Here is a 17,969-nt window from a genome sequence, read left to right as displayed (position 1 = left end):
AGCTGTGTAGTCCCTCACAACTCTAATCAGGGTTTGCATCTACTCGTGTCAGAACAAACAATAGTAAAACACTGTCTCCCTGAAAACAGTAGCCATCATGAGGTCAGTAGGATAGTGCACAGAGATGCTGCATTTGAGAATACAAGAATACATTCCCACAGGAGGTAGCTCCTAAGACCAAAGCACACAGCATGCTTTATGCTTTGCGTTCATATAAAAGCAAACAGCCCCACAGGCTCCATGCCCACATGCAGCTGTTTAATCTCAATCAGCCCTTCCAGTTTCCATGCATCACTAATAAGACATACCCACCCCTCCTTCCACAAACCCACATATCTTAAACTTTTTACCAGGCCTCCATTTGTGCTCACTCAGTCATAATTCCCACTGGTCCAAGATACAGATACATTAGTGAAGTTAACTGAACAGTAAGTGGATCTATTAGTTACTGCAACACTGTAACATGATAGAAAGCCCAGCAATGATAGAAGGTTTGCAGAGTCCTAGGCTGCAAAAAATGAGGATATGCTCAAATGCAGCAGCCATAGACACAAAAAAAAAAAAAAAAAAAAAAAAGGGAAAAAATCTGCTTACCCTTGGAAGGCCTCAGATATGGAGGAATCTCCAACAAGGGACCCTTAAGTGAGGTCTAGGAAGGGGTGGATCCTGACTCCACCAGGTGCAATCACTCAGGTACATTGCTTGCACCTGAGCTCCCCTGGGTTGGCCCTGCCTTCCCACCAGGTGTTCAATCACTGCTTCAGGCCACAACTTGGCATTTACACTACAGTTATCATAACAAAATACTGAATAAAAATGAAAACGGAACTAAGGTACTTCTTTGAACAGCTATCTGACACTGTAGCAAAGTGCTATTATCAGTAGTCTACTAGGAGATAACAGCGCACAGATACATTACTGCCTCTGGATCAGGCTCACAGGTGTCAGCAATGGAGAGAATGGGATAAATCATCTGTGGCTGAGCACAAGAAAAGAATGAATTTTGTCTTATGGAAGATGGAACATAATTAGAGCACTAACTGTGGCACTATTTGCATAAGAATACCGAACACATAACGAAGGACTCTACTAATGCTCCTTATGGTCTCAAATACCTGTAGTATACTGAGCCCATCTGAGGCAAGTGCTCACCATGCACTGAAGTGACACCAATGCCAGCTTCCTGTGTGTGAGCTACACAGGCCATGGAAAGAAGGTGGAGGCCACAGACACCTTCACACCTTTTCACCACCAGCTTTATTTCAAGAAAATTCAGGTTCTTTCCCAAATGAAAAGAGGATCGCAATTTCATAGGCCATCTCTGCCAATATAACTGTGAGTATGGGCTTGGCCAGCCATGGCACTGTTTAACAAACTGCTGGCTGGTTGACACAGTGCATATTACTACTCCGAAAAGGCACAGGATAAAAGCCACAAATAGAAGGAAATTTTATCACTTTCTTTTTAATCAGCTGAATTTTCCACCATCAGGCTAATGGAAGCTCTACTATTTATTCACAGTTGAGAGGTTAATTGGCCCAAGGGGAAAAAATTACTCTCCTATTAAATATTTCCAATTTATTTAAAGTCAGACTTTGCTGGAATTTATTTGAACCATTAATGCTGGTTGTTATATATATTTGTCCCCAAGTAACCTTTTCCTCATGACACTATAGTGACAGTTTAGGGATCTCAGTAACAATTCTGTCAGCACCCTCAAAGGAAAAGTGCCACTGTTATTTCCATTTCACACACAAAATTTGTGAAATGTGAAGCACTGTTTCAATGGACTGTTTAAATATGCAGCTATGTATGCTTGCCTACACCCATTCATTCCAAAAATAAGACAAATTCACACAGTTCTTAAGGACACCTTCTAGCAGGGGAGAAGTTAATAGAGTAATAAATCTGAAGTTGGGCTCCGCAGATTCCACTTAGCTTCAACTGGAGCTTCAGTCAGTCAAACTGTTAGGATCATGGAAAGAAAATGGAATTCCCTGTGCTACTCAAAGATGAGAAATGAACTGCTGCCTTCACACACCATCAGAGCACAGTTTTGAGCATCACTGTGTACTACTCCACTGAATTATTACAACAACACCAAAGGGGATTTTCAGTGCAATTCCACTCTCTTGTGCTTATTTGCTAATGAAAATGGATTTCTCCTCTTCCACTACAGGCCATAGTTTGAGTACTGCAACAAGAGCACTTCAGCTTTTACATTCATCATTTAAAGATATTCAGCAAATGACAGGGTCTAAACCAAAGATCATATCTCCAATAAACATTTAATCTATAGATGTTTGTGGAATAATTTATTGGTTCTCAAGGTTTCTGCCCTTTGAGTTCCTAATACAACCAGATCTTTTACCATCAGGAAGATACCACAACACAGTTGCCTGACGTCTTTTAAACCAGTTTTCTGCTAATATCAGAAAACTCGTGATAGAAACCAACTTGCATAGGAAGCTTATTAAACTATTTGTTGTCATCATTTCTCACCCCAAAAATAAAATTAATTGCACAAGCAATGATAAAAATATAAACAAATAATATATATTTTAGCTGCTCAACAACTTAGCTTTAAATTATTTTAAAGTTTACTTGCATAGGACTTGTTTTCCAGCTTGTGTAGATATGATTAGCAAAAACATACCACAAAATATGTAAACACTTCATGGTTTTGAGATCTGCATCACTAAATTAATTGTGCTATTAATGGTAAAACGTAAGAGAGAAATCATATACCTTTTATTTTTTACTAATGGGCAGTAACACGTTGGCAGAATTGATTAGGAGTGCTTATTTCTGATGCTTTGGTCACAAATCTATGTGACCAAACATACATAAAATGAGAAGCAAAACAGGAAAATGTAGCCACAACTGTGATGTGAGTACAGAGGCCCATAACAAACATGCTACATGGCCAGCAACAATTATAGATTTTCCCGAGTGACACAGAAAAGCTCCAGCCAGAAGACTCCTTTTCCCTCATCCAGATTTATCCCCCAATACATTTGCCCTGTATCTTTGAGGTTCCTAACAGATCAGACAAAATTCTTACAAAAGTAACCTAGTTCTAGCTCACATCAATCTTTGAGAACTTAATTCTACAGGCAAAACAGTGTTATTTTAATACAACATTTTATAGTGGAAGAATCTGTATCAACAGTTAGGCATCAAACAGCAGCAAAGCTGTTTAATTCTTCTCATCCTCAAGGATGCTCACAGCTCAAAACACCTTGCATGCTAAAACAATAAGACCCTGTAAGAGCCAGAGAGGTAAACCAAAAGATTGGATCACTTAACTGCCATTCCTGCAAACACACATTATGAACAGTCCTAATGGTTTCCAAGTAGCTGTTCATAGGATAGAGATGTTCAGATATACAGATATTTATCAGGGCAGTTATTTCAGGTTCCAGAAGTCCAAACAAATCTTAAAAAAACAGTTTCTACCAAACATGACTCTATTCATGAGATTTGAGATCACCAGACTACTATTTTTTAAAAACTTGCTGAAATGAGAATTCATTTCACAAATCAAAGCAGGTATCTATCAGTTCTCACCCGGTGGCGCAGTGGTTAAAGACGCCGCCTTGCAACACTGGGGCCCGGAGTTCGAATCCCCCCTATGGCGCAAGTGGTAGAAGTGCCGCTCTGCTACACAGAGGCTCGAATTCCGGGGGCTGGACTCGATGATCTCTAAGGTCCCTTCCAACCCGCACGAAACTATGAAACTATGAAACTATGAAACTATGTAAAAATTCTAATGCTTTCCATCTCACTTTCAAATGAAGTGTTTGGAGCAGGAATAACTCCAAAACATCCCCCCCACACATTCTTGATTTTATAAAGGTTATATTCATTGGTACTCACTGCACTGAATAATAATAATAGTACTGGCTATTGGTTTCTAGACAGTATCACGAATGTAACATGCAATGAACAATAAGACAAAGGTCAGGCTATTTCATATAAAATGGGTACCTTCATCAGGAGCTATGTTTGGAAGCCTGTTCTGCACTACACTGCCACGTTGTCTCATGCACTTTCTCCTGAGGAAACTCTGTAGTTTTCTCCAAGCTTTTCATAAATTCCACTTCTACTGCTAGCATGTTTTAATAAGATGACAGGACTTTTAGAAGCAAGAAAAAGCTATGAGAATAAAATTAACAATTTTTACAGATAAAAAGCCCTAATCTCTACTCAATCAAGAATGCTCGTCCTTCTACTCCCAACATTCAGCTTGTTTACCACTGCATGTGTAATTTCAATACAGGATTTCATTTCTGCTGTAAAATAACATACATCAGAATCAAAACTGCACATTACTATAGTGCAATGGTGGTGCTAATTGAGTTTCATTATATATTTGGCTTAATTTTCTGCTTAGCAAGGGCTTTTTTTTCTCCCCTAAATATATTATTATCATACATAAGCTTCTGTCTTTCTTCACAACAATGATGTGCTCTTCCATGTATGAAGTCTTTTTTATTTTTTCCCCTTATTTTGATTCAAATTACACCATTATATAGAAAAGCACGACCAAGTTCAAGAGCAGTCACCGTATGGCACATACCTGCAAGTAAGTCTCCAGGCACTTTGCATGGACCAAAAACTGGCCAGCCTGGCTAATGTGAATCCATTGCGACAAGGAAATATGAGCCAGAGGGGTGCCCAAGGCCAGTGGCACTGTATTTACTTCATGATCTGACTGTGTGCTCTGCCCTCAGTGGAGTTCATGGCCTCTAGAAAGCTACTGTTGCCTGTATTCTGTGAAGATGCTCCTGGGTTTCTCCCCACTCTGTCACCTACTTGTCCAATGTACACAATGCTCAACATGCCAAGATTTTGCATTCCAAATTTAAGCACATACCAAATCCAAGCACAAGGTTGTCTATGCTCACGCTGGTATTTTAATTTTTAGTACCTTGAGCTTTAGACATTTTGTTGTTTACTTACATGAGATACTGAAAGGATATTAAAAGAATATTGTATCCAAAATGACTGAATTTTTGCTAGTCAAAGCAATATTTCCATCTGTGATTTCTGTGATTTTAAAACTAGCCAGTAAGAAAGTGTGAATAACTGTATCGCCACCAAAATATTTTGCTTTTAAAATGCATGATAACATTTGGCATTATTCTAGATGCCCATACGTCACTCAGTGTTCATGGCACATAGCTCTCTGACATTGTGCGACAGACAAAATCTCTAATACTTACAGCCAATCATCATCATTGCAACAGCAAAGATCTTCTCCCCATCTGTAGTGGGTGCAATGTTTCCAAATCCAACACTGGTGAGGCTGGTCATTGTAAAATACAATGAGGAGATGTAGACAGAATCCTTGCTTGGCCCACCTTCCCATTTTCCAAAGCCAGATGTGTTAAAACGGTACGGTGTTCCTATTGACATTCCCAGCTGATAGAGCCAGCTCTCAGTTCGGATTGTGTTTGTATCCTCATCGATAACTTCATAATCTCCTATGCTGTACCAAATGCAGGCCAACCAGTGTGCTGCAAGACCAAATACACACACCAGCAGAACCAAGACTGCTGCTCCATATTCTATGTAGTGATCCAGTTTCCGAGCAACACGACCCAGACGAAGTAGTCTGACCACTTTAAGTGAACTGAAGAGGCTACTGATGCCCTAGAAGAATAAGAACAGTGGGCATTAGAATCCAAGACCGAAGCAATGATATTTGTAACTGACATTTGCAAAGACATAAGATGATCTATCAGAATTAAGGGATCATCAGAAAAAAAGAGACTGTGAAACATGAACAGCTTCTTATCTTTGTGAACTAACATTTTGCATTGGCCACTGAGCTTCCCCTTTGGGTGGTTTTGATAGGTCAACAAATACCTGTGTAAAGGCTTCAAATGATAGGTATGCTCAGTTGTGCAGGTAAACTGCCCCTCAATGCTACTTTAGTCTGGCTGAAAATAAATATGGAAATTGATGACCGTTAAATAACACAAATCTAATATTTGAGAGGAACATAGTAAGACACCTACTGAATTAATTCCAGCAGTCAAAGTCATGAACCTCTCATAGCTATGTCTGACTTTCACATCAGCTCTCAGAACGATCCTGGGCAACACATGCTCTATTTTCTCAAATATAACATATCCTGCAGTATTTAGGTCAGACAAATGAAGATAAATAAAGGTGGTCTAAAAAATGCTGGAAGTACCAAGTAATTTGTATTTTTTCAGTGCGAATGTGATTCCTTTGGCTTTACTTTCATGCATGCATTCACATACTATCAGACTTTCTATCTCAGATGGACCACACAAAGATTAAGTACTTCAAATATCTCACTGTCTAATCCCCACGTCATTTTTTCTGACAGCTTTGCTATCACTGTAGTATTTCTGTGCTAATACCAATACAGCTCCCATAAAACAGAATTAAGCCAGCATGTAGGATTTTTTTTATGTTAACTCAGACTGATTTGCATTCCCAACTAAAAGTAGTTAAATAAAAACAAAAATTCAAGGCCATTTGGGAAACTAGAAGAGCTGAACAATCTTTCATAAAAGACCTTTACTTCCCCCCTTCTCCTCCCCCTTATCACAATGGCTTTCATACAGAGAAGTCTGATTAAAATTTAAATAGACAGGTTTAATGAGTATTTCTGGAAATGTATAATTGCATACTTCTGGTCACCAGCTTTTACTGGAAGTTTGTTTATTCCCAAATAAATACAACCGCTTCAGTATCTAAGGCAGGTTCAATGCACTAGAAGAGATGTTTTATTAAATAATTACCTAAAGCATATTGACTCATGTTCCCCAGGACTGCAGCAATGTATTTCCTCTTTATTTCATGAATTTGTCATGATTACATTGGCTCATTTTCAGAGACAGATACAATTTGTTACCTCAGAACACATTATCAATTTCCCTTCAGGGGAGGGAAAGCAGGTACTTCTGTAAGGAGTATGGAGGGAAAAAGAAAAAGGGAAAAGAGAAAACATAACAAAAACAAACTATAATTTGATCTTTAAGGCCCCTTCTAACCCGAGTCATTCTACGATTACCATATTTTAGTAGCTGGGCTTGTAAGCCCCTGAGTGATGAGCACGTCAACATTCTAAGTATCTGCATTCTAGTACTACCACACAGCCTTACAGTCTTCTTCCTCAGGACCAAAGTCCATTTATCCTTTCTATCCTTCCAATTTTAACAGGAAAACAATACTCTACTACATTATGAGAATTCACCAGTAATTACCAACTTTTAGTTTTAGTCTAAAAGTTAAGCCTTCAGTCACACCGTGCTTTTAAGTCCATGGCAATGGCAAGGAAAAAATTACATCCCAGCATTCTAAAACCGGTTTAAATTTTGCTGGAAAATGACATAATATTTGTTTGATAAAATGATGTTCATTGCTGGATTAAAAATAAATAAAATAAAATCTGCTTGTCAGTGAGTCCTACCAAATGAAAACAATGATTCAGCAATGATTCAGGAAGGACTTAGATGTTTGGGGATCTGATTAATTCTTAATTGAGTTAGACTGAAAAGAAGGACTAGAAATACCAGGGGTGCAGGGGATGGGAAGAAAGAGAAGAGGAGCTAAAGGAGCTGGATATAAAAATAGGACCACAAAGTACAATATCTGAAATTAGATGAAGAAAAGTTTAAAGCAAATAGCCTTCAGAGCTTCAGAACAGAGTACTTGGAGATCAGAGATCGCTGTATTCTTATCCGACCTTTCCTTGCAAAACACCCAAAAAGCATTTCAAACAATGTAAACTCAGAAGAAACATTTTGCCTGTTCTAAGTGGATCAATACAAAAAGGAAGAAATGTGTACAGAAATGTTTCTAAACAATTCTCTTAACATTTCCTATGTGACAATTTCAAATTGTTGCAAACAGTGAAAACTTAATAGCCTATTTCATAGACTGTTAAGCAGAAAAAAATCAGATAATTCCCCAAGACTTTAAAACAGTATTTTTTTGTCCCTAAATTTAGCAACTAAAATTTTAATACCCATGGGAATAGATCTGCTGGATTCAAAATTGACATTTTTAGATTACTGCTTTCCAAAATAGAAGTGTGCTTTTCGATTACTGTCCATTCTAATGCTCTTATCTGAGCAGATTATTTTTATGCTTTTACCATACAGATGTCGCCATGATGTCACACACAAAAAAGAACTTGAACTCAATTTACTCCTCTTGATGCTTGTGCCACCCTCGTAGCTCTGCTCCTGCTATAACATTTGAGAGGCAGATTCAGAAACGCTCAGAGTTCCTCCTGCCCAGACAAAACCTTGGTTCATAAAGAACTAGAAATTGTTCTACAGGTCTGTTCTGCAGATGCCCAATAGCCCCCTCCCAAAGGCTTTGCTATAAAGAATCAATTTTAGGCATCTACAATGCAGACGAGAAAGGACAGAATAAGTAATATCCCACCAAGTGCAATCTAGGCTAGAGTTACTCAGAGAAAGTTGCACCTGATTGTATTTCACAGATCCCTCCTCTGGGGAGTATGTTGTAAAAGCTAAGAAATCTCTTCTAAGTCCCTGGTAGAAAATCAGTACATTTTTAAATATATTTTTCTACAGGGAAAAATTGTCAGCACAAAATGATGAATTTCACACAGCCTTATATAACAAATTGTTTGAAGTAAGTGAATGAAACTAAACATTCTACTGCTCATATCCACATGAAGTTGTCTGCTGGTTTTGGCTGGGATAGACTTCGCTTTCTTCAGTACGGTGCTACGTTTTAGATTTGTGACCAGAACAGTGTTGACAACAAACCTGTTTTAGCTCTTGCTGAGCAGTGCTGGCACAGCACCAAGCTCTTTCCTGCTTCTCATACTACCAAGGAGGCTGGGGGTACAAAAGAAGCTGGGTGGGGACACAGCCAGGACAGCTGGCTCCTGCTAAACGAAGAGATATTCCATACCACACAATGCTATACAAATGGGGAGGAATTTTCCAAGGCTGTCATTGCTCCACGCCTGGCTGTGCAGCGGTCACCTCACAGTGCACAATGACTTTTACTATTTTCTGGTTTTTTTAATTATCAAATGGTCTTTATCTCAACCCCCAAGCTTCTAAATTTTGCCCTTCCAGTTCTCTACCCCCCATTCCACTGGGAGAGAGTGACAAAGTAACTGCAGTATTTAGCTGCCTCCAAGGGTTAAAACACAACAAGTTGCTGACATATATTCAAATATTTAATATGCTGGCTGTTTTATTTTCATTGCTAGCGATGGCTTATGCATGGAAATTGAAACATCTGTAGTAAACCAAAGGGCAAGGTCAAAGCACTGAGAGCCAGAAGAAACAACTAGGTATTCTCTGAGGGAGGGATTTGTTCCGTTTTTCTTTGAAACAAGACATGGGATGAAAAACTTCAGCAAAGATGTAACACGTGCCTTTCTTCCCACCTCCTAAAGCCAAACTACAGCTTGGACTTTAATAATAAATTTATGATGGTACAATAGTATTCAATTTTTATGTTGTTATTTAATTTCCACACAGACAGAATGAAAACAGACAAACTAAGCATTAAGATATTTTTTTCTGGGCTCCAAGGAAGTGTAATTTCTTTACAACTATCTATTTTTAGAAAAAGAAATAATGACACACATTCGCTCTAGGATTTCTAGCACTTTCTTATGCATAACAGTTGATGTTCTGTCTTTATTTCAATTAAAGGGAGATGCAGGAGAACAGAAACCGAACCACTGCAAGAATGAGAATGAAACAGAACAAACAAAAAAATAAATTATTTGTCCCAAAAAGAAAGACAGTTAACCAGAATTATCACTAACATAAGTGAGGCAAGAGCCATGGGAAGCAATACCTTGCTTCTTGGCATTTCATTCCTTAGTCAGCTGTACTGCAGCCTGGCAGGAACATGGCAGCCCTGTCTGCTATCAGGTCATTATTAGGACTCCTGATTTTTGTTTTTTTGCCTTTTCAATTTTCTTAATTAGGTCTCAGAATGTGACCTTTCCTACAGATTGCTGTACTCAGCAATGAACAGATGAGACAACATTATGCACTCAGGTCAAAATCAATATCTAAACTCTCTGGTTGCTGCTGTGGTTTCTAGTACTGAAGAAAGCAGATCTCTGAACTCAGAATGCTCATTTTAGTCAGACAACCCCCAGATTGGTTAGAATTCATGGAAAAACCAGCAATAATTCATGTATGCAAGCACTGGGTGTGAAAAGAGATTAAAAGGCTGATTTTTTATTTATAAAGCTTGCCTTGCACATATAAACCCTCACAGAAAACCAGCATATGCAGGAAACAAACTTTCTCTTTAAAGCACCAATTTTAAGAGGAAAGACGGGGAAAAAGATACCATGCAAGTAACGTAAAGCTTCCAATTGCTATTTACCCATCCCACATTCCACATTACCAAATCAAAAATGTACCCATGTTATGTCCCGCCTGTAAGGGGAGGAAAGCAGTGACCAGAAAGTTAGAAAATAGTTTTTGTTGGTCTTTTACATCCTTACAGACAGCTACCTGTTTACCAGTGCTTCTGATTCAAACAACCAGCCAATTCCAGAAGCCTTTTTTAGTTTACTTGGCAAAACAGCCAAATAAAATTTAGTATCACAGGCATCCAGTACCACTTAATCTTAAATTTGAATCCAATCCCTAATAGAAAACAGACTACACAGCAACCACTTAACTATTCAAATAAATACTCTTTGCCATCTCATCTGATTTTCTGCCTCAGATCAATACAAGTATGCTGAACTGGGGAAAAAGAACAGGGTCTGAATCCCGGTCTCTGAAATATTCTTCCCTTTATATGCAGTACAACTCAAACAGCAGCTTTTTAAAATAATTTAGACTCTAATAAATTCAATTAGCTCTCCTTCATAGGCAAAGGCTATCACCATACATTATCACTGAAAATGTAGTTCAGTGTTCTAATTCCATTGCTTCTGTAGACTGCTGCTCTTTCTTTGACAGTATGATAAATCATGTCATGCTTTTCAAAGCTATGGAAAAGCAGCCTTGAAATATAATCACATCCTCACTTTCTCATGACTTAACCAAAACACTAACCTGAACTAGCAGTGAGAAAAAGAGCTAACTGGCAAACTATCAGCCACAAGCAAAACCTATGGAGTAGGTGCTGGGCAGGGCACCCTTCTTTAGTATCCTCTTTTGGGAAGGCCTATCCATTAGTAGATAACATAGATGCTTCCAAGCCGCCAAGGTATATAAACCTGGGGGAGACCAGGGAAGTATGCAGAATTTAAATGAACTGAACAGCTTACGCACACTTAAGCACAGGAAAGAATCCTTAATGGTTGAATGTCAGAAAAACTCTGCAGTGCTGACATGCAACACCAACACAGTTTGTAAAACAGCGGGTTCTGAAGGCAGCCTGCTCCTCAGAAGGGCAGCATAAAAAAGGCACTTCATTATAAGTATGGAGGTTGGGTTTTAAGGCATTCATCCCCTCCCATATTCTGTCAGCACATCCACGAAATGTGCTTTACCAACATTTCTACTATGCTTCAATCTTTTAGCTGCTTTGTTACAGACATTATAAAGAAAATAGGTTATGACTTAGCTTAGCTTTAGTTTTAATCAGCCACATAAAGACATTTATTCATTACCAGATTTATCAATAGACTTGACTCACATGCAAAACTAATTAGACAGACCCAAATAGGAGAGATGAACTACACAGTTTCAAATGAATATTAAATTATATACCAGTCTACCATTTAGAAGTCTTTCTATTTTCCAGTTTCCACAATTAGTGGAAATTAAATATACATTTAAAAATATATATGGTAAAAAAAATCTAGAGAATTGGGTATAGCTACTTCAGTAATTCCTAGATAGCTCATTTGTATTAGCAGGAGAGATTATTCCACTAATAAGATTTAATTTAATCTATTGTAAAAGTACTGCCTTGCATTTGCCAAAAACCTGACCAGCAATGCATTCATTTTGTCTGCATACAACTCACTGTACTTTCAAGTTGCACCATGGTCCCTTAGCACCAAACAGCTTAATTTACTTTGATTATTTCTGTATTGTGTATTTTTTCTGGGACCTTTTTTTTTTTTTTTTTATCATCATACATTTTGTCCTTTGAAAGTTATATGTCTTCTTTGTCTAAATGCTAGTTTCTCTCTTATTGATCCACTTAAATAAACCGTAGATCATTTCTATTGAATATACCTTTCCTGATGATCATTCACTCTCATTTATTTATCTCAACTACTAAGAATGATATACAGTTCACAGTTCAGTATCAGCCAATAACTAATCACAGTGTTCCACTCAAATATACACAGGGAGCTTGTAGTAAAAACTGCTATTTCAGAGATATATACAATGCTGACATGACTGGATTCCACTCCTAACATGAAATTTCACAACACTGTCACATGTAATAAGTCAAATTGATTCCAATACAATTTATATCTTATGGGATTATGGATAAAAACCACAGTATAAAATGACTTGAGCTGACACTGCAGAAATATGATTCAACTTGCTTTGGGATACAAGGTCTTAGATTGCATTGCCCTTGGAAAAGAACTTCTTTAAGTCTGTTTTTTATTAAATTTACTGACTGACACAAACATGTAACATTACTCCTCAAAGTTGGTAACATTTCCTTAACTGAGGAATATTACTACTTACTATAAAGGATAACTGACAAATGTTATTTTGATCATTCAAATTTAAAAGATACTAACATGGCAGGTTTTAAGGACTGTGTACATTTTAAACCAATGTACTCTTTCTGACTCAGTCTATGCTACAGCATATTGTACTGGACTAAGATTAATCCTAGCATTATGTTGATTCATCGATCAACAGATTAAGTTCTATATCAGGTCACGAATGTAATTTCTACTTAACTCTATAATCAGGTTGCCATATAGAAAAAAACAGGAGAAATATTTATATCTTTTCTTTCATTTCAGTCCCAATGGAAATTTCTCTAAAACTACTTATTTCTCACTGTTTGCATTCTGCTCACGTCTATACTCTCTGAGATGCTGTACTCTTTCTCCTTTAGCACCACACTTGAGATCAGAAATTTCAGACATTCTCATATTTAATTCCATGGCCTTGGACAAATGCATTCATTTTTTTCCCTCTTCCATCTGTAGAATGTATTTATTCATACTTAAGTGCCTCTTGTATTAATTGTAGTTATTAATAGTTGTATTGATTAATAGTTAATGAATTCAAAGTATTTCTATGGACAAAAAAAAAAATCTCAACAGTACAGAGTAGAAATCAGAACTTCAATTATATTTTCTAAGATGTGGATTAAAATATACTAATGTTCCAAACAACAATAGACAAAAGAAATTTTGAAATAAGCTGAAAAACACAGAAGTCACAATTTTGTTTCAAGACAGTATTTTTTCCAATGTATTTTATAATAGAGTAATGAAGTAAGTTGCCAAACAAAAAGTTGCTTGAAAATAGGGAAGAAAATCAATCCAAATTCTTTTTAAATGAGTGTGTCTTGTCAAAAATATTGATCAACTCTAGTTTCATGTTATAATTAATCTTACATTGTTGGAACATCTTGAAGAGGACAAAAACAGCTTCACTACTAAAGTACTAAGAGCCAAGTGTTGAAACAGCCCCAAAGTTACCCAAAGAGCCAAGAGACTCAATACTCTATCTACACTGCTCTTAGCTTCATCAGCTTCAGGCCCTGTGTACGTTACAAATTAATTGTTTCTTTCACAGTAATTATGTCACTCTTAAAAACACGTCAACTCATCATGTTAGTTCCTCCACGGTACCCTCAGTGTCTTCAGTTTCTCTTAATGGAGAATAATAGCAGGCAGAAAAACAGTGAGCTTTAAACTCAGTCTCCTTTGTGGAAAATACAGAAACATTAATATAGCAATTTATACTCTTTATCTCATGTTAAAGCCACTGCTGACACCGGTCATGATTTTCTCTCTGACAATATTTTTTAAATATATTTGTCAGATGGACAAAAAAGGCCCTCCCAGTAGCCATGGCCACCTACTGTCTCCAATCTCAAGGAATTACTTACAGCAAAGCCAAGGTAACACACGTAACAACCCAGTCTGGACACTTAAAACTTGAGCAGTGCAGCCCTGCAGTTGACTTAATCTAACAGTTAAGTAACACGGCATGTGAACTGGGGTGAGAGGCAAGTAAGATCTAAAGCAGCACATTTGAAAGAAAGGGAGCTGGGGCCACAAGGGAATACTCTACACAATGCAGAATACACAAAGCAAGACCTTTCTGTTTTGAAGACTCCTTGAATGTGACTTTTTTTTTTTCTTATAATAAAAGGTTATATTTTTCTCCACAGGCAGTTCATGAAACAATAATCAGCACATACTGTCCCAAATCTCCATCTGAAGCGCACAGCATTATTCTGCTGACATTGCTGGTAAATCCCCTCAGGTCCTGTAAACCAGTCTGTGAGCCCTTCACAGAAAAGCACCAATTTACACCAGCGGAGGCTTTGCTCCAATGACCTTACAATGATTTGTACCAGTTAAATGTCAGAACCCACCAGGGAAAATAAGGGTGAACAGTCTGGAAAGGATAGTATCAAAAGGAAGTTTTTCCCTTTGGCATGAGGGCTATAGTAACTAGAAGGACCACTGTTACACTGATTAAAACTATTGAAGAGACACAGGAAAACTGAAGTACCAATCATCTCATCATTAGAGTGCAACATCCAAACAAAGAAACGGGAGAAATTCAAACCTGCATAACAACTTCCCAGTAATTGTTGCCATGAGTCTGTCCATATCTATACCTGTGCTCAGTCCAAGGGCAGCAATGGCCTCTGATACAGACCTTTCCCCCAGGGACGGTCTGTAGGTCGTATCAGCAGCCTACAGATATGAAACGTTCCTCCAGCAAAAATCATCAACAGGTTATTACTATTTGCAGACGGTGAGAAAAACCTTTTTTTTTTATTCTTTTCTTTTTTTTTTTTTTTTTTTTTTTTTTATCTTTCAACCACAGAAACACCTGTGGGCACTCTTTTCAGTGCTTTATCAATGCTATGATAAAGTAACACATGAAAGCCCTGCACAGGAATTTGTAAACAAATAACTAAGGTCAGGTCTCATAAGGCTTTTTGCATCATCTTATTTGTGTTATTTCCGTCTGTAGCTATATATATAATGAAAACCTCTCTAGGGAATTAAATATCAAATAGCATCATGTTTGTTCCACTATACTCAATAGTTTGCCTACTTAGCCTAAGTCCAAAAGGGAAAATAAATTAGATAAACAACCCATTTAGTGTATTTTCACAAAAGTATTGCAGTTTTATGATTTTATCCAGATATTTAATTGGATATAATTATCTTTTAATAGCTAGGTTGTCCTCTATAACGTGTATTTCAAAGAAACTCATTAAAATTAAATATTAGATGCTAAATTTTAAATACTAAGCACAGATGAAACGTGTATGTATGCCACAGATAAATACAGATGTAATTATTTTGTGATAGATTTTGTAAGGTATAGTTAAAGATGATTCTTGTAGCCTACTTCTTAAAATTTTGTTAACAATTCATGAACTCTCTGATCTAGTTAGGCATGGAACTTGTTTTTACTTTTTAATATGTAACTGTGTAATATTTTCTTGGTAGCTTGAGCCAGTAAAAAAAATAAGCAGCACCGGAGTAGCCTGAATGTTAGTTCTTCTGCTGGCTTGTGACTGGTTCCTGAAGAAGTGTTTAAGAATTGAGGAAGAGCCTACATCTCTAGATTTCCACCTGTCTTCTTCTAATTATAGAATTATCAAACACCATCTTCAAGTGTTTTACTGTCCTGGACCACTGTTGCCAATGGTGCATGCATCACTGGGTATCCATACAGTACTTTCTGTCAGGCTAAGATGCAGCCAGTCACCACCTAACGCATTGCAATAGAAGTAGCTGAGAAAAATGCATTGTTCACATGAAGAATTGTCCCAAGTGGACATACCCTGCTCAGTTATCAGTGAGAAGAAGAGAATCCTACCCTAAGAAACCATCTTTACACACTACCTCAAGCTATTTATGGTAAGTCAGATGAAGGAGTTTCTCTCAGAGCTGTACACAAAGGCTGTTTTGCTTCTGCTTTATCCTCCTGAACTTTGAGAATGAAGGAAAGTAAGTACGGATTTCTGACACCAAAACCTCAGCCTCTAATAGTGCAATTAAAGATGAATCCTTCCAGTGAAGACTCACCAGCAAATTTTTACATGCACTGTGGGCAGCTACTGATACACAGGTACAATAACCCAACACATTCAAAATCATCCATTTGATTCTTCTCCCCTCCCCACTCCCAAACATAAAGTAATAATTAAAGGGTGGAAGTGGAACTACTGACCTCATCGACATTCTCAAATGCATTGATCACATCATATGGCAAGCATGAGAGCAGATCGATCACAAACCAGGTCTTCAGGTAATTCATGCGAATCAGCTTTGGGTCAGAGATCACCTCTCCTGCTGGCCCCACAAAGGTGGTATGGAAATTAAGTACGATGTCTACCAAAAAAATGACATCTACAATGCTGTCCACTACTAGCCATGCCACATTGTTCTGTTTGGTTTTAAAGGAGACATTGTAAGGGACCAAAATAGCAGTGTAGAAAGTTAAAATCAAGATGATCCAGTCCCAGGTAGTCTTGAAAACACAATAATGCAAAATTATATGTGGCGGAGTCTTTGGTGCTTCTTGTTTGTACTGTGGTAGAATTTCGGAGCCCAGCTGCAGTACCTATAGAAACAAAGATTTCAGGAGAAAAAAGAAACATTAATTTTTTTTAATATTAATGTTAACATCACAGAGTCTAGAGCTCAGCTGATAAAAAGACATGCCCACTAACCTCTTTCAATATTATCAAACTGTAAGTCAGAATAAGTATTCTGCTAAACAAAACAAACAAACAACAACAGCAACAAAAACAGCAACCAAAAATCAGTTTTCTTTCTTTCAATGTCATTAATTATTTTTTTACTACAGCTAATGTGTTGAGCCTCCAAGGCAGGCAGAGAAAGTTCCTTTCACAGTCTAAACAGATAAGACAGATGAATGATGGGAAGGAAGGCAGTTGCAAATCAATCAGTCCAGCGCCTGGAAGTTGTTTCTCAGTGTTATCTTGTTTTACTCTTCATTATACTGTGTCTGAAATCAAGTCCTGTATGACAATCCATGAATGCATAAGCCACCGTTCCTGTGTGCTACACAGGACTAAAGTCCACAAATTATTATTATTAGCTTCAATAAACTCATTTCAACCTTTAACGTTTCACTGAGAGGAGGTCAGTGTCTTCCAAATCTAATGGTGTACAGTTGAGTTCAAATACAGTTAGGGCCTAATTCAGAAAGGCACCACAGCAAAAGATGATCTGTCAGCAACTTGAGGTTCAGCACATGTTCAAGTGTTCTGCATAATAAAAATCTGACCATCTTTCCCATTCTGCACAGTAGTACAAAAATAATACAGTCATGCATTTACATTATGCAATACCTATGGAAAACCATGGCAACATCTTAAGAACTAAGTTTCCTCATATCGGTGAACAAGAATAAATTTGTTTACATCTCTGGTTATTCATCAGGGTGGAACCAAGGTGAATGACCAGACGCGCACACACATACAGAAAAAAAAAAACTAGTTATATTTTTAAATGAAATTTAAGCTGGATGAATCATACGTAAAAACCAAAAGGAACAGGAGACTTGCTTAAGTGAGATGTGTTTCTTAATACCAGACTCAGAACCCAGGAGAACTATCTATGAGTATGGTTCCTTTTTCACATTTATTTACAATGTATTTCAGAGCAACAGGCCACGCTCTCTGGGAAAAGATCAAACAGAATATCTAGAACAGAAAGGATGTCTTCCATTCATGCTCCTTACCTCAGCTTTGCTAACATTATTTGAACAAAATTATCTGCGGGCTTTCAGGGAACTTATTAT

General features: G+C 37.5%; 1 protein-coding gene across 6 annotated transcripts in view; it reads right to left on the bottom strand.

Annotated features, from left to right (window-relative positions):
• The window catches only part of KCNH1 (potassium voltage-gated channel subfamily H member 1), a 164,104-nt gene that overhangs the window by 109,927 nt on the left and 36,208 nt on the right, over positions 1–17,969 (bottom strand). For all 6 annotated transcript variants that reach the window (XR_001553869.2, XR_001553870.2, XR_001553868.2 and 3 more), the window contains exons 6-7: positions 16,371–16,763; positions 5,229–5,658 (exon numbers count right to left, since the gene is read on the bottom strand). Coding sequence is in view for 2 of the 6 variants with exons in the window: in XM_015857407.2 (XP_015712893.1) it covers positions 5,229–5,658; positions 16,371–16,763 (823 nt within the window). In the remaining 4 variants the exon portion in view is untranslated. The remainder of the gene's footprint in view (positions 1–5,228; positions 5,659–16,370; positions 16,764–17,969) is intronic.

The sequence above is a fragment of the Coturnix japonica genome, chromosome 3, assembly GCF_001577835.2.
Source record: "Coturnix japonica isolate 7356 chromosome 3, Coturnix japonica 2.1, whole genome shotgun sequence".
Classification (NCBI taxonomy): Eukaryota; Metazoa; Chordata; class Aves; order Galliformes; family Phasianidae; genus Coturnix; species Coturnix japonica.
Note: the sequence above shows the minus strand (reverse complement) of the source record. Positions and strands in the feature narration are given on the sequence as shown.